The sequence below is a fragment of the Carcharhinus amblyrhynchos genome, unplaced genomic scaffold (assembly GCF_965287045.1).
Source record: "Carcharhinus amblyrhynchos unplaced genomic scaffold, sCarAmb.v2.hapA chromosome_1323, whole genome shotgun sequence".
Classification (NCBI taxonomy): domain Eukaryota; kingdom Metazoa; phylum Chordata; class Chondrichthyes; order Carcharhiniformes; family Carcharhinidae; genus Carcharhinus; species Carcharhinus amblyrhynchos.
The window spans coordinates 8,656-26,020 of NW_027651063.1; the positions used below are offsets into that span (position 1 = coordinate 8,656).

The window sequence follows — 17,365 nt, forward strand, 5'->3', positions numbered from 1 at the left end:
TGATGGGGGGACAGTGTAGAGGGAGCTTTACTCTGTATCTAACCCCGTGCTGTCCCTGTCCTGGGAGTGTTTGATGGGGGGACAGTGTAGAGGGAGCTTTACTCTGTATCTAACCCCGTGCTGTACCTGTCCTGGGAGTGTTTGATGGGGGGACAGTGTAGAGGGAGCTTTACTCTGTATCTAACCCCGTGCTGTACCTGTCCTGGGAGTGTTTGATGGGGGGACAGTGTAGAGGGAGCTTTACTCTGTATCTAACCCCGTGCTGTACCTGTCCTGGGAGTGTTTGATGGGGGGACAGTGTAGAGGGAGCTTTACTCTGTATCTAACCCCGTGCTGTACCTGTCCCGGGAGTGTTTGATGGGGGGGACAGTGTAGAGGGAGCTTTACTCTGTATCTAACCCCGTGCTGTACCTGTCCTGGGAGTGTTTGATGGGGGGGACAGTGTAGAGGGAGCTTTACTCTGTATCTAACCCCGTGCTGTACCTGTCCTGGGAGTGTTTGATGGGGGGGACAGTGTAGAGGGAGCTTTACTCTGTATCTAACCCCGTGCTGTACCTGTCCTGGGAGTGTTTGATGGTGGGGACAGTGTAGAGGGAGCTTTACTCTGTATCTAACCCCGTGCTGTACCTGTCCTGGGAGTGTTTGATGGGGACAGTGTAGAGGGAGCTTTACTCTGTATCTAACCCCGTGCTGTCCCTGTCCTGGGAGTGTTTGATGGGGGGACAGTGTAGAGGGAGCTTTACTCTGTATCTAACTCCGTGCTGTCCCTGTCCTGGGAGTGTTTGATGGGGGGACAGTGTAGAGGGAGCTTTACTCTGTATCTAACCCCGTGCTGTACCTGTCCTGGGAGTGTTTGATGGGGACAGTGTAGAGGGAGCTTTACCCTGTATCTAACCCCGTGCTGTACCTGTCCTGGGAGTGTTTGATGGGGGGGACAGTGTAGAGGGAGCTTTACTCTGTATCTAACCCCGTGCTGTCCCTGTCCTGGGAGTGTTTGATGGGGGGACAGTGTAGAGGGAGCTTTACTCTGTATCTAACCCCGTGCTGTACCTGTCCTGGGAGTGTTTGATGGGGGGACAGTGTAGAGGGAGCTTTACTCTGTATCTAACCCCGTGCTGTACCTGTCCTGGGAGTGTTTGATGGGGGGACAGTGTAGAGGGAGCTTTACTCTGTATCTAACCCTGTGCTGTACCTGTCCTGGGAGTGTTTGATGGGGGGACAGTGTAGAGGGAGCTTTACTCTGTATCTAGCCATCTCTCAGTGGGATCAGGATGGTTTCAAACCTGGATAAAATCTAAGCTAATCCATTACCTGCTGGATTTGAACCCATCATCACCTTGTATCCCCCCTGATTCCTGGTCTGGTAATCCTCTCCTGACACCCACATTCACTGACCAAAGGTTGTCATTTGGGAGTTTGGAGGACCATCAGCGTTCCTACAATGCATTGCGCATTGGGTTCCCAAGATGGCGGTTGTGAATGCCCCCCTTTGTGATGGCAATGGGCGGGCGGCAGGAGTCCTCCCAACTCCGAGCAGCCATCCCGACGTGCCCAGCTGGTCCTCCCACCTCCGAGCTGACATCCCGGCATTCCTCAGTTTCTTCCCCACCCACACACCGACTAGGTCCTCCCAGCGGGAGGTCCTCGGCTATCCCACTGTGCTCCGAGCCCAGGTCCTCCCACGTCGCGGCTAGCTATCCCGGCATGCCCAGATCGGTTCCGGCCTCCAGGTCCTCCTCCCGCGGTGTTGGTCCTCCTGTGCTATCCCAGCGTGCGCCGGGCCCAGGTCCTCCCAGCGGGTCCTCCCAATGCTATCCCGGCGGGCGCCGCGCTCTACTGCCTTTCCCCCCCCCCCGGGCCTCGGTCCTCCCAGCCGGTCCTCCGGGGCTATCCCGGCGGGCGCCGCGCGGCTTTGAGCGGGAAGCTGGAGGCTGGAGGCGCTGATCCACTGCGGGAGGCGTCACCGCACTCCCTGGAACGGCAGGTGGGAGACCCCGCGGAGGGTCCTGAGGCCAAAATATCCCATCCATGGGATGAGGGGAGACAGATAGGGAGGAGGGGGAGGGGTTTGGAGCGATAGGGAGGGGGTGTAGGGGGGCTGGAGGGGGTTACAGAGATAGGGAGGGGGTGTAGGGGGTTGGAGGAGGTTACAGAGATAGGGAGGGGGTGTAGGGGGCTGGAGGAGGTTACAGAGATAGGGAGGGGGTGTAGGGGGCTGGGGGAGGTTACAGAGATAGGGAGGGGGTGTAGGGGGCTGGAGGGGGTTACAGAGATAGGGAGGGGGTGTAGGGGGCTGGAGGAGGTTACAGAGATAGGGAGGGGGTGTAGGGGGGCTGGAGGGGGTTACAGAGATAGGGAGGGGGTGTAGGGGGGCTGGAGGAGGTTACAGAGATAGGGAGGGGGTGTAGGGGGGCTGGAGGGGGTTACAGAGATAGGGAGGGGGTGTAGGGGGCTGGAGGGGGTTACGGAGATAGGGAGGGGGTGTAGGGGGCTGGAGGAGGTTACAGAGATAGGGAGGGGGTGTAGGGGCTGGAGGGGGTTACAGAGATAGGGAGGGGGTGTAGGGGGGCTGGAGGGGGTTACAGAGATAGGGAGGGGGTGTAGGGGGGCTGGAGGAGGTTACAGAGATAGGGAGGGGGTGTAGGGGGTTACAGAGATAGGGAGGGGGTGCTTTGTCTCCATATTCACCCCCTCGCTCTCTTTCTCTGTTCCACCTCAGGATGAGGGAGGCGTACGGAATGAGGAAGGACCACCAGGACGCGCTGAGGTCCCACCACGTTGAGCTGGCGAAGCAGCTGATCTCTCCAGAGCTACTGCAACACCTCCTGGCCGCCGAAATCCTGACGGAAGAGATGCTGCAGGAGATCGAGGTAAGCCCCCTTCCGCGAGGGACGGCCGTCACACCTTCCCGGCTCGGGGGGCTCCCAGCCACCCAGGTGGCCCCGGGGAGCGGGGCGTGGACTGGACCCACTGACGTGTTCTCAGCGGGCGTTCGACCGTTTGTCAATATCTCCCAATCCCGAAACCCAGCGGGAATGGCTCGGGAATCGGTCCTTCCCGACCAAGAGTGGAACGATAGTGGAGTAATCGTCCGGGTCGGATTTGTCCTGCACGGTTTTGTTTTTGCCGTGTGGAGGACATTCCGGGGCAGTTGCCGGGTAGTTAAAACGTGAATTCTTCACGGGTGAGGCTTGCGTTAACGCCGCAGTGAAGCTACATAGAACATTACAGCGCAGAACAGGCCCTTCGGCCCACGATGTTGTGCCGACCAGTTAAAAAACAATGACCCACTAACCTGAACCAATCCCTTTTCATCCATAAACCTATCCACGGATCTCTTAAACGCCCCCAAACTAGGCACATTTACAACCGCAGCAGGCAGGGCATTCCAATCCCTCACCACCCTCTGGGTAAAGAACCTACCCCTGACATCCGTCCTATAACTACCCCCCCTTAGTTTAAAGCCATGCCCCCTCGTGCTAGCTTTCTCCATCCGAGGAAAAAGGCTATCACCATCCACCCTATCTAAACCTCGAATCATCTTATATGTTTCAATAAGATCCCCTCTTAGCCGCCTTCTTTCCAGCGAAAACAACCCCAAATCCCTCAGTCTCTCCTCATAGGACCTCCCCTCCATACCAGGCAACATCCTGGTAAACCTCCTCTGCACCCTCTCCAAAGCCTCCACATCCTTCCTGTAATGTGGGGACCAGAACTGCACACAGTACTCCAAGTGCGGCCGCACCAGAGTTGTGTACAGTTGCAACATGACGCTGCGGCTCCTAAATTCAGTCCCCCTACCAATAAACGCCAAGACACCGTACGCCTTCTTAACTACCTTATCTACTTGATTCCCAACTTTCAGGGATCTATGTACACGTACACCTAGATCCCTCTGCTCATCCACACTATTCAGAGTCCTCCCGTTAGCCCTATACTCGACACATCTGTTATTCCTACCGAAATGAATTACCTCACACTTCTCCGCATTAAACTCCATCCGCCACCTCTCGGCCCAGCTCTGCAACCTGTTTAAGTCTCCCTGCAAACTATGACACCCTTCCTCACAATCTACCACACCTCCGACTTTGGTGTCATCAGCAAATTTACTAATCCACCCAACTATACCCTCATCCAGATCATTAATAAAAATTACAAACAGCAGTGGCCCCAAAACAGATCTCTGAGGCACACCACTCGTAACTGAACTCCATGACGAATATTTACCATCAACCAGCACCCTCTGTCTCCTATCCGCTAGCCAATTCCTGATCCAATTTCCTAGATTACCGCCAATCCCATACATCTGCATTTTCTGCAGAAGCCTTCCATGGTGAACCTTATCAAACGCCTTACTAAAATCCATATATACCACTGTGAAATTCCCCTCGCCACCACTCTCCGGCGCCTGTTCTGGCCAGTGCACCCTAACCCGCAGGCCTGCGGGAGAAAACCGGAGCACCCGGAGGAAACCCGCACAGACACGGGGAGGACGTGCAGACCCCGCACAGACGGTGGCCCCAGCCGGGAATCGAGCCCGGGTCCCTAAGAGGTAGCAGCGCTGTCCACCGTAACGGAGAACAGCACAGGAAACGGGCCCTCCGAGCCTGCCCCGCTCGTTGGTCCGACTCGAACATCCGTTTGTATCCCTCCATTCCCAGTCTGTTCGTGTGACTATCCAGGTCATTCTTAAACGATCCCAGCGTGTCCGCCTCCACCACCCTGCTTGGCAGCGCATTCCAGGCTCTGTGTAAAATACATCCCTCTGATATCGGAGTTATACCCCACCCCCCTCACCGCGAGCCCGTGACCCCCTCGTGTTCATCACCTCCGACCTGGGAGAAAGCTTCCCTCTGTTCACCCGATCTATACCCTTCATAATCTTATCCACCTCTATCAGGTCTCCCCTCATTCTCCGTCTTTCCAGGGAGAACAACCCCAGTTTACCCAATCTCTCCTCATCGCTAAGACCAGGGCAACATCCTGGTAAACCTCCTGTGTACTCTCTCCAAAGCCTCCACGTCCTTCTGGTAGTGTGGGCGACCAGAACTGGAGGCAGTATCCCAAATGTGGCCTAACCAACGTTCTATACAGCTGTAACATCAGACTCCAGCTTTTATACTCTATACCCCGTCCTATAAAGGCAAGCATGCCATGTGCCTTCTTCACCGCCACCTCCACCTGTGCTGCCACCTTTAAGGATCTGTGGACTTGCACCCCCAGGTCCCTCTGTGTCTCTATACTCCTGATGGTTCTGCCATTTATTGTATAGTTCCCCCTGAGTTCGATCTACCAAAATGCATCACTTTGCATTTATCTGGATTAAATGCCATTTCTTCGCCCAATTTTCCAGCCTATCTGTATCCTGCCGTATTTTCCGACAACATTCACCACTATCCGCAAGTCCAGCAATCTTTGTGTCACCCGCAAACTTACTGATCAGACTAGTTACACCACCTTCCAGATCGTTTATATATATATATATATGTATATCACAAACAGCAGAGGTCCCAGTACAGAGCCCTGCGGAACACCGCTGGTCACCCGGAGGAAACCCACACAGACACGGGGAGAGCGTGCAAACTCCACACGGTGACCCAAGCCGGGAATCGAGCCCAGGTCCCCATGAGGCAGCAGTGTTCACCACTGTGCCACCCCAGATGTCAGTCTTGTAAGTGTACTAGACGAGATTGTCGAGGGGAGCGCAAGCCTTCCCCACTATTGCCTCAAATCTCCCGCCCCTCACCTTAAGTCTATTCCAATCCCCCCCCCCCCCCCGCCCCCACAGCTTTCCTCGGTTACGACCCCTCTACTAAGGGAAGAGGTTCCATGCTATCTCCGTCCCTCTCGATTTGGCACACCTCCATTGGCCTTTATAGCGAGGGGGGATAGAATATAAAAGCAGGGAGGTCTTGCTGCAACTGTACAGGGCACTGGTGAGGCCGCAGCTGGAGTACTGTGTGCAGTTTTGGTCGCCGCACTTGCGCAAGGATATTTTGGCCTTGGAGGGAGTGCAGAGGAGGTTCACTAGGCTGATACCGGAGATGAGGGGGTTAGACTATGAAGAGAGACTAAACAGACAGGGTCTGTACTCGTTGGAGTTTAGAAGGATGAGGGGGGGATCTTATAGAGACGTATAAGATAATGAAGGGGATGGATAGGGTAGAGGTAGAGAGATTCTTCCCACTCAGAAAGGACAGCAGGACTAGAGGGCACAGCCTCAAGATAAGGGGGGGGGAGCGGTTTAGATCGGAGTGGAGGAGGAACTTCTTCGCTCAAAGGGTGGTGAATCTCTGGAATTCTCTGCCCGTTGAAGTGGTGGGGGCTGCCTCGCTGAATATATTGAAGTCACGGGTAGATAGGTTTCTGATAGACAGGGGAATGAAGGGGAGAAAGCGGGAAAGTGGAACTGATCCACTTCAGATCAGCCATGATCTTATTGAATGGCGGGGCAGGCTCGAAGGGCTAGATGGCCTACTCCTGCTCCTATTTCTTATGTTCTTATCTCCCTCAGCCTTCTCTGTTCAAAGCAAAGTCACCTCAGCTTCTGAAATGCTCCAGCCCGGGCAGACTTCCTGGTGTGTGTCCCCTGCACCCTGTCTCAGTGCGATCACATCCTTTCTATAGAGTGGCGACCAGAACTGCACACAGACATAACCAGTGTTTTAATAAGAACATAAGAAATAGGAGCAGGAGTAGGCCATCTAGCCCTTCGAGCCTGCCCCGCCATTCAATAAGATCATGGCTGATCTGTCGTGGCTCAGTTCCACATTCCCGCCCTCTCCCCATAACCCTTAATCCCCTCTCTTATCAGAAACCCATCAACCCGCGTCTTAAATATATTTAGCGAGGCAGCCTCCACCACTTCAACGGGCAGAGAATTCCAGAGATTCACCACCCTTTGAGTGAAGAAGTTCCTCCTCAACTCCAATCTAAACTGCCCCCCCCCTTTATCTTGAGGCTGTGCCCCCTAGTCCTACTGTCCTTTCTGAGCGGGAAGAGTCTCTCCACCTCTATCCTATCCATCCCATTCATCATCTTATACGTCTCAATGAGATCTCCCCTCATTCTTCTAAACTCTAACGAGTACAAGCCTAGTTTATTCAGCCTCTCCTCATAGCTCAACCCCCTCAACTCCGGCATCAGCCTAGTAAACCTCCTCTGCACTCCCTCCAAGGCCAAAATATCCTTGCGTAAGTACGGCGCTCAAAACTGCACACAGTACTCCAGCTGCGGCCTCACCAATGCCCTATACAGCTGCAGCAAGACCTCCCTACTTTTATATTCAATCCCCCTCGCTATGAAGGCCAGCATCCCATTCGCCTTCCTGACCACCTGCTGCACCTGCAAGCTGGGTTTTTGCGACTCATGCACAAGGACCCCGAGGTCCCTCTGCACCGTCGCCTGCTGCAGTTTTTCACCACGTAAGTAATAGTCCTTAAATTCCATTTGCCAGTTCCTGGCCCATTCACCCAGCCTATCTAGATCCTTCTGTAGACTCTCCACACCCTCTGCACAATTTGCCGTTCCACCAATCTTGGTGTCATCAGCAAATTTCGACACCCTGCACTCGGTTTCCTCCTCCAGATCATCTATATAAATGGTAAATAGACAGCTCCCATCCTAACCTCTCCTGCTCTTATATTCTGTACCTCAGCTGGTAAAGGCAAGTATTCCCTTTGCCTCCTTAAACCCCCTGGTTTACCTGTCCTGCTGTCTTTAGGGATGGATGGACATTCACCCCCCCCCGCTTCTCCCCCCCCCCCCCCCCCCCCCCCCCCCCCCCACCCCCGGTCCTCTGTCCTAGCACCTTAATTATTATGTATTCCCTCACCATGTTAGTCCTCCCACTGCATCACCCCACACTTTTCAGGGTTAAATTCCATTTGCCAGTGTTCTGCCCATTTGATTCGATTTATTATTGTCACGTGTATTAACACACGGTGAAAAGTATTGTTTCTGGCGCGCTGTACAGACAAAGCATACCATTCATAGAGAAGGAAAGGAGAGGGTGCAGAATGTAGTGTTACAGTCACAGCGAGGGTGTAGAGAAAGATCAGCTTAATACTTGATTTATCACATTTATTGGGATACAGTGAATATTGTTTCTCGCGCGTTATACAGACAAAGCATACCATTCATAGAGAAGGAAAGGAGAGGGTGCAGAATGTGGTGTTACAGTCACAGCGAGGGTGCAGAGAAAGATCAGCTTAATATTTGATTTATTATTGTCACTGGGATACAGTGAAAAGTATTATTTCTTGCGAGCTATACAGACAAAGCATACCGTTCATAGAGAAGGAAAGGAGAGGGTGCAGAATGTAGTGTTACAGTCACAGCGAGGGTGTAGAGAAAGATCAGCTCAATGCGAGGTGGGTCCATTCAAAAGTCTGACAGCAGCAGGGAAGAAGCTGTTCTTGAGTCGGTCGGTACGGACCTCAGACTTTTGTATCTTTTTCCCCGACGGAAGAAGGTGGAAGAGAGAATGTCCGGGGTGTGTGTGTGGGGGGGGGTCCTTAATTATCCCGGCTGCTTTTCCCCCCCCCGAGGCAGCGGGAAGTGTAGACGGAGTCAATGGATGGGAGGCTGGTTTGTGTGATGGGATTGGGGGGCTACATTCACCACCCCTTTTGTAGTTCCTTGTGGTCTTGGGCACAGCAGGATCCCAGACCGAGCTGTGATCCAACCCAGAGAGAATGCTTTCTATGGGGGCATCTGTAAAAGTGGGGGAGAGTCCCGTAGCGGACATGCCAAATTTCCTCAGTCTTCTGAGAAAGTAGAGGCGTTGGTGGGGCTTCTTAACTACAGTGTCGGCGTGGGGGGGGATCCGGACAGGCCCTGTCTGTATTGCGCTGTAATGGGAGACATTCCTCCTCACTATGTACCGTACCATCCATTTCCGTGTTCGCCTGCCAAGTTCCTGGTCACACTTCCCACAGCAAGCGACGCGATCCCTGTGGAACAGCTCTGGACCACAGGTTTCCAGCCACAAAAACATCCTTAGAGAATTTACAGCTCAGAAACAGGCCTATCGGCCCATCTTGTCTGTACCGAACCATTTTTCTGCCTAGTCCCACTGACCCTGCACCTGGACCATATCCCTCCACACCCCTCTCATCCATCAACCCGTCCGAGTTTTTCTCAAATGTTAAAAGTGACCCCGCATTTATCCGGCAGCTCATTCCACACTCCCACCGCCTCTGTGTGAAGAAGCCCCCCCCCCCCCCCTAATATTCCCGTTAAACTTTTCTCCTTAACCCATGCCCTCTGTTTTTTTTCTCCCCTAGCCCCAGTGGAAAAACCCAGCTTGCATTGGTGCAGCAGGTGGTCAGGAAGGCGAATGGGATGCTGGCCTTCATAGCGAGGGGGATTGAATATAAAAGTAGGGAGGTCTTGCTGCAGCTGTACAGGGCACTGGTGAGGCCGCAGCTGGAGTACTGTGTGCAGTTTTGGTCGCCGTACTTACGCAAGGATATTTGGCCTTGGAGGGAGTGCAGAGGAGGTTCACTAGGCTGTTACCAGAGTTGAGGGGGTTGAACTATGAGGAGAGGCTGAATAAACTAGGCTTGTACTCGTTAGAGTTTAGAAGAATGAGGGGAGATCTCATTGAGATGTATAGAGATGATGAATGGGATGGATAGGATAGAGGTGGAGAGACACTTCCCGCTCAGAAAGGACAGTAGGACTAGAGGGCACAGCCTCAAGATAAAGGGGGGACGGTTTAGAACGGAGTTGAGGAGGAACTTCTTCACTCAAAGGGTGGTGAATCTCTGGAATTCTCTGCCCGTTGAAGTGGTGGAGGCTGCCTCGCTAAACATTTTTAAGACGCGGGTTGATGGGTTTTTGATAAGAGAGGGGATTAAGGGTTATGGGGAGAGGGCGGGAAAGTGGAACTGAGCCACGACAGATCAGCCATGATCTTATTGAATGGCGGGGCAGGCTCAAAGGGCTAGATGGCCTACTCCTGCTCCTATTTCTTATTATGTTCATTCACTCTATCTTTACCAATCTCATCTTATGCACCTCTATCAAATCTCCCCTCATTCTCCAGGGAATAAAGTCCTAACCTATTCAATCTCTCTCTCTGTAACTCAGCTTCTCAAGTCCCGGCAACATCCTTCCTCTGCACTCTTTCAACCTTATTTACATCCTTCCCTGTAACGAGGTGACCAAAACTGTCCACAATGCTCTAAATTCAGCCTCTCCAATGCCTTATACAACCTCACCATAACACTCCAACATTTATACTCGATACTCCAATTTATAAAGGCCAATGTACCAAAAGCACTCTTTCCCACCCTATCCACCTGTGACACCACTTTTAGGGAATCCTGTAACCTGCATTCCCAGATCCCTCTGTCAACCTGCACTCTTCAGAGTCCTACCATTTACCCGAATGTTCTTAATTAAATTTCCTTTCTAGTAAAAGCTGCTCGCGGTTCGGCTGAGTCGCACCTGGAGTGAAACCCCTCTCCCTCGTCACAGCCAGATTCACAGTAAAACATTACAGGTAGCGCGAGCGTCACGGAACACCTTGAATACTCCAGCCTGGTTTGTAACCTGACTCTGTCTCTCTCTCTCTCTGTCCCCCCGACTCTGTCTCTCTCTGTCTGTCCCCCCCGACTCTGTGTGTCTCTCTCTCTCTGTCTCTGTCCCCCCTGACTCTCTCTCTCTCTCTCTCTCTGTCCCCCCTGACTCTGACTCTGTCTCTCTCTCTCTCTCTCTCTCTGTCCCCCCTGACTCTGTGTGTCTCTCTCTCTCTGTCTCTGTCCCCCCTGACTCTCTCTCTCTCTCTCTCTCTGTCCCCCCTGACTCTGTGTCTCTCTCTCTCTCTCTGTCCCCCCTGACTCTGTGTCTCTCTCTCTCTCTGTCCCCCCTGACTCTGTGTCACTCTCTCTCTGTCCCCCTGACTCTGTGTCTCTCTCTCTCTCCCCCTGACTCTGTGTGTCTCTCTCTGTCCCCCTGACTCTGTGTCTCTCTCTCTCTCCCCCTGACTCTGTGTGTCTCTCTCTGTCTCCCTGACTCTGTGTCTCTCTCTCTCTCTCTCTGTCTCCCCTGACTCTGTGTCTCTCTCTCTCTCTCTCTCTGTCCCCCCTGACTCTGTCTCTCTCTCTCTGCCCCCCTGACTCTGTCTCTCTCTCTCTGTCCCCCCGACTCTGTCTCTCTCTCTCTCTCTCTCTTGTCCCCCCTGACTCTGTCTCTCTCTCTCTCTCTCTCTGTCCCCCCCGACTCTGTCTCTCTCTCTCTCTCTGCCCCCCTGACTCTGTCTCTCTCTCTCTCTCTCTCTCTCTGTCCCCCCTGACACTCTCTCTCTCTGCCCCCCTGACTCTGTCTCTCTCTCTTTGTCCCCCCGACTCTGTCTCTCTCTCTCTCTGCCCCCCTGACTCTGTCTCTCTCTCTCTCTCTCTGCCCCCTGACTCTGTCTCTCTCTCTCTCTCTCTCTGTCCCCCCTGACTCTGTCTCTCTCTCTCTCTCTCTCTCTCTGTCCCCCCCGACTCTGTCTCTCTCTCTCTCTCTCTCTCTCTGTCCCCCCCGACTCTGTCTCTCTCTCTCTCTCTGCCCCCTGACTCTGTCTCTCTCTCTCTCTCTCTCTTCTCTCTCTCTGTCCCCCTGACTCTGTGTCTCTCTCTCTCTGTCCCCCTGACTCTGTGTCTCTCTCTCTCTCTGTCCCCCCTGACTCTGTGTCTCTCTCTCTCTCTGTCCCCCTGACTCTGTGTCTCTCTCTCTCTCTCTCCCCCCTGACTCTGTGTCTCTCTCTCTCTGTCCCCCCTGACTCTGTGTCTCTCTCTCTGTCCCCCTGACTCTGTGTCTCTCTCTCTGTCCCCTGACTCTCTTCTCTCTCTCTGTCCCCCCGACTCTCTCTCTCTCTCTCTGTCTCCCCGACTCTCTCTCTCTCTCCTCTCTCTCTGTCCCCCGACTCTCTCTCTCTCTCTCTCTCTCTCTCTCTCTCTCTGTCCCCCGACTCTCTCTCTCTCTCTCTCTGTCCCCCTGACTCTCTCTCCTCTCTCTCTCTCTCTCTGCCCCCCGACACTCTCTCTCTCTCTCTCTCTCTCTGTCCCCCCGACTCTCTCTCTCTCTCTCTCTCTCTCTCTGCCCCCCTGACTCTGTCTCTCTCTCTTCTCTCTCTCTCTGTCCCCCTGACTCTGTGTCTCTCTCTCTCTGCCCCCCGACTCTCTCTCTCTCTCTCTCTCTCTGTCCCCCCTGACTCTGTCTCTCTCTCTCTCTCTCTCTCTGTCCCCCCCTGACTCTGTCTCTCTCTCTCTCTCTCTCGTCTCCCTCTCCTCTCTCTCTCTCTCTCTCTCTCTGCCCCCCTGACTCTGCTCTCTCTCTCTCTCTCTCTTTGCCCCCCTGACTCTGTCTCTCTCTCTCTCTCTCTCTCTGTCCCCCTGACTCTGTGTCTCTCTCTCTCTGCCCCCCGACTCTCTCTCTCTCTCTCTCTCTGTCCCCCCTGACTCTGTCTCTCTCTCTCTCTCTCTCTCTCTGTACCCCGCTCCTCGACCCCCCCCCCCCCCCCCCCCCCCCCCTCTCTCTGTCCCCCTGACTCTGTGTCTCTCTCTCTCTGCCCCCCGACTCTCTCTCTCTCTCTCTCTCTGTCCCCCCTGACTCTGTCTCTCTCTCTCTCTCTCTCTCTCTGTCCCCCCCTGACTCTGTCTCTCTCTCTCTGCCCCCCCGACTCTGTCTCTCTCTCTCTCTCTCTCTGCCCCCCTGACTCTGTCTCTCGCTCTCTCTCTCTCTCTCTGTCCCCCCCGACTCTGTCTCTCTCTCTCTCTCTCTCTCTGCCCCCCTGACTCTGTCTCTCGCTCTCTCTCTCTCTCTCTGTCCCCCTGACTCTGTGTCTCTCTCTCTCTGCCCCCCTGACTCTGTCTCTCTCTCTCTCTCTCTCTCTCTCTCTCTCTGTCCCCCCTGACTCTGTCTCTCGCTCTCTCTCTCTCTGCCCCCCTGACTCTGTCTCTCTCTCTCTCTCTCTCTCTCTCTGTCCCCCCTGACTCTGTCTCTCGCTCTCTCTCTCTCTCTCTCTGCCCCCCTGACTCTGTCTCTCTCTCTCTCTCTCTGTCCCCCCCGACTCTCTCTCTCTCTCTCTCTCTGCCCCCCTGACTCTGTCTCTGTCTCTCTCTCTCTCTCTCTCTCTGTCCCCCCCTGACTCTCTCTCTCTCTGCCCCCCTGACTCTGTCTCTCTCTCTCTGTCCCCCCCGACTCTGTCTCTCTCTCTCTCTGCCCCCCTGACTCTGTCTCTGTCTCTCTCTCTCTCTCTCTGTCCCCCCTGACTCTCTCTCTCTCTGCCCCCCTGACTCTGTCTCTCTCTCTTTGTCCCCCCGACTCTGTCTCTCTCTCTCTGCCCCCCTGACTCTGTCTCTCTCTCTCTCTCTCTGTCCCCCCCCTGACTCTGTCTCTCTCTCTCTCTGTCCCCCCCTGACTCTGTGTCTCTCTCTCTCTGTCCCCCCCCGACTCTCTGTCCCCCCTGACTCTGTGTCTCTCTCTCTCTCTCTCTCTCTGTCCCCCCCTGACTCTCTCTCTCTCTCTCTCTCTCTCTCTCTCTCTCTGTCCCCCCCCGACTCTCTGTCCCCCCTGACTCTGTGTCTCTCTCTCTCTCTCTGTCCCCCCGACTCTGTGTCTCTCTCTCTGTCCCCCCTGACTCTGTGTGTCTCTCTCTCTCTCTCTGTCCCCCCCCGACTCTCTGTCCCCCCTGACTCTGTGTCTCTCTCTCTCTCTCTCTCTCTCTCTCTGTCCCCCCCTGACTCTGTGTCTCTCTCTCTCTCTCTCTGTCCCCCCTGACTCTGTGTCCCCCCCTGACTCTGTCTCTCTCTCTCTCTCTGCCCCCCTGACTCTGTCTCTCTCTCTCTCTCTCTCTCTCTCTCTCTCTCTCTCTGTCCCCCCTGACTCTCTCTCTCTCTGCCCCCCTGACTCTGTCTCTCTCTCTCTCTCTCTCTCTCTCTGTCCCCCCTGACTCTGTCTCTCTCTCTCTCTGTCCCCCCCGTCTCTCTCTCTCTCTCTCTCTCTCTGTCCCCCTGACTCTGTGTCTCTCTCTCTCTGCCCCCCGACTCTGTCTCTCTCTCTCTGCCCCCCTGACTCTGTGTCTCTCTCTCTCTCTCTGCCCCCCTGACTCTGTCTCTCTCTCTCTTTGTCCCCCCGACTCTGTCTCTCTCTCTCTCTGTCCCCCCCCTGACTCTGTCTCTCTCTCTCTCTCTCTGTCCCCCCCTGACTCTGTCTCTCTCTCTCTCTGTCCCCCCCTGACTCTGTCTCTCTCTCTCTCTCTCTCTGTCCCCCCCGACTCTGTCTCTCTCTCTCTCTCTCTCTCTCTCTCTGTCCCCCCTGACTCTGTGTCTCTCTCTCTCTCTGTCCCCCCTGACTCTGTGTCTCTCTCTCTCTCTGTCCCCCCTGACTCTGTGTCTCTCTCTCTCTCTCTGTCCCCCCCCGACTCTCTGTCCCCCCTGACTCTGTGTCTCTCTCTCTCTCTCTCTCTCTCTCTGTCTCTGTCCCCCCCTGACTCTGTCTCTCTCTCTCTCTCTCTCTCTGTCCCCCCGACTCTGTGTCTCTCTCTCTGTCCCCCCTGACTCTGTGTCTCTCTCTCTCTCTCTCTGTCCCCCCTGACTCTGTGTCTCTCTCTCTGTGTCCCCCCCTGACTCTGTGTCTCTCTCTCTGCCCCCCTGACTCTGTGTCTCTCTCTCTGCCCCCCCGACTCTGTCTCTCTCTCTCTGCCCCCCTGACTCTGTCTCTCTCTCTCTGCCCCCTGACTCTGTCTCTCTCTCTCTGCCCCCCTGACTCTGTCTCTCTCTCTCTGTCCCCCCGACTCTGTCTCTCTCTCTCTCTCTCTCTCTCTCTCTCTGTCCCCCCCGACTCTGTCTCTCTCTCTCTGCCCCCCTGACTCTGTCTCTCTCTCTCTGCCCCCCTGACTGTGTCTCTCTCTCTCTCTGCCCCCCCGACTCTGTCTCTCTCTCTCTCTCTCTCTCTCTGTCCCCCCCTGACTCTGTCTCTCTCTCTCTCTCTCTCTGTCCCCCCCTGACTCTGTCTCTCTCTCTCTCTGTCCCCCCCCGACTCTGTCTCTCTCTCTCTCTCTCTCTCTCTCTCTCTCTCTCTCTGTCCCCCCTGACTCTGTGTCTCTCTCTCTCTCTGTCCCCCCTGACTCTGTCTCTCTCTCTCTCTCTCTGTCCCCCCCCGACTCTCTGTCCCCCCTGACTCTGTGTCTCTCTCTCTGTGTCCCCCCCTGACTCTGTGTCTCTCTCTCTGCCCCCCTGACTCTGTGTCTCTCTCTCTGCCCCCCTGACTCTGTGTCTCTCTCTCTGCCCCCCTGACTCTGTCTCTCTCTCTCTGCCCCCCTGACTCTGTCTCTCTCTCTCTGCCCCCCTGACTCTGTCTCTCTCTCTCTGCCCCCCTGACTCTGTCTCTCTCTCTCTGCCCCCCTGACTCTGTCTCTCTCTCTCTGCCCCCCTGACTCTGTCTCTCTCTCTCTGCCCCCCTGACTCTGTCTCTCTCTCTCTGCCCCCCTGACTCTGTCTCTCTCTCTCTGTCCCCCCGACTCTGTCTCTCTCTCTCTCTCTCTCTCTCTCTGTCCCCCCCTGACTCTGTCTCTCTCTCTCTGCCCCCTTGACTCTGTCTCTCTCTCTCTGCCCCCCTGACTGTGTCTCTCTCTCTCTCTGCCCCCCCGACTCTGTCTCTCTCTCTCTCTCTCTCTCTCTGTCCCCCCCTGACTCTGTCTCTCTCTCTCTCTCTCTCTGTCCCCCCCTGACTCTGTCTCTCTCTCTCTCTCTGTCCCCCCCGACTCTGTCTCTCTCTCTCTCTCTCTCTGTTCCCCCTGACTCTGTGTCTCTCTCTCTCTCTGTCCCCCCTGACTCTGTCTCTCTCTCTCTCTCTCTGTCCCCCCCCGACTCTCTGTCCCCCTGACTCTGTGTGTCTCTCTCTCTCTCTCTCTCTCTCTGTCCCCCCCTGACTCTGTCTCTCTCTCTCTCTCTCTCTGTCCCCCCGACTCTGTCTCTCTCTCTCTGTCCCCCTGACTCTGTGTCTCTCTCTCTGTCCCCCCTGACTCTGTGTCTCTCTCTCTCTCTCTGTCCCCCCTGACTCTGTGTCTCTCTCTCTGTGTCCCCCCCTGACTCTGTGTCTCTCTCTCTGCCCCCCTGACTCTGCCTCTCTCTCTCTGTCCCCCCCTGACTGTGTCTCTCTCTCTCTCTGCCCCCCCGACTCTGACTCTGTCTCTCTCTCTCTCTCTGTCCCCCCTGTCTCTCTCTCTCTCTCTCTCTCTCTCTGTCCCCCCTGACTCTGTCTCTCTCTGTCCCCCCCGACTCTGTGTCTCTCTCTCTCTCTGTCCCCCCTGACTCTGTGTCTCTCTCTCTCTCTCTCTCTCTCTCTCTCTGTCCCCCCTGACTCTGTCTCTCTCTCTCTCTCTCTGTCCCCCCCCGACTCTCTGTCCCCCCCGACTCTGTGTCTCTCTCTCTCTCTGTCCCCCCTGACTCTGTCTCTCTCTCTCTCTGTCCCCCCTGACTCTGTGTCTCTCTCTCTCTCTCTCTCTCTCTCTCTGTCCCCCCTGACTCTGTCTCTCTCTCTCTCTCTCTGTCCCCCCCCGACTCTCTGTCCCCCCCGACTCTGTGTCTCTCTCTCTGTCCAGTCCAAGTCGGGGAGTTTCCTAAGGAATGTGGAATTACTGCGCTTGCTGCCGAAGCGGGGACCCCGGGCGTTTGGTGAGTTCCGCAACGCCCTCCTGGCCACCAAACAGACCCACCTGGCCCGGCTACTGGACCACAACCTGTCTGTGGAGGAGGGGATTGGGGGAGGCGAGGTAAGAGGGAGGAGGGGATTGGGGGAGGCGAGGTAAGAGGGAGGAGGGGATTGGGGGAGGTGAGGTAAGAGGGAGGAGGGGATTGGGGGAGGCGAGGTAAGAGGGAGGAGGGGATTGGGGGAGGTGAGGTAAGAGGGAGGAGGGGAGGGAGGAGGGGATTGGGGGAGGCGAGGTAAGAGGGAGGAGGGGATTGGGGGAGGCGAGGTAAGAGGGAGGAGGGGATTGGGGGAGGTGAGGTAAGAGGGAGGAGGGGAGGGAGGAAGGGATTGGGGGAGGCGAGGTAAGAGGGAGGAGGGGATTGGGGGAGGCGAGGTAAGAGGGAGGAGGGGAGGGAGGAAGGGATTGGGGGAGGCGAGGTAAGAGGGAGGAGGGGAGGGAGGAAGGGATTGGGGGAGGCGAGGTAAGAGGGAGGAGGGGAGGGAGGAAGGGATTGGGGGAGGCGAGGTAAGGTCGGGGGGGGTGGAGGAGAGAGGAGGGTGGGAATGGGTTGTCGATAAACAGCCTGGGAAAGGGAACTGGGGAACAGAACGTGAGGGGGCGTGCTGGGGGGGGGAGGGGGAGCAGGAGGGGGAGGGGGGAATGAGGGGAGGGGCGGGG

The 17,365-nt window shown here is 55.6% G+C and overlaps 1 protein-coding gene across 1 annotated transcript; it reads left to right on the forward strand.

Annotated features, from left to right (window-relative positions):
* Nucleotides 1-1,904: 1,904 nt before the first annotated feature.
* On the forward strand, nucleotides 1,905-16,768 carry LOC145340713 (caspase-2-like; the record flags this gene model as incomplete). Its single annotated transcript, XM_080185173.1, has 3 exons — nucleotides 1,905-1,984; nucleotides 2,720-2,870; nucleotides 16,598-16,768. Coding segments are annotated over exons 2-3 (321 nt in total), but the record flags the coding sequence as incomplete, so codon positions are not given.
* Between the last annotated feature and the right edge of the window lie 597 nt (nucleotides 16,769-17,365).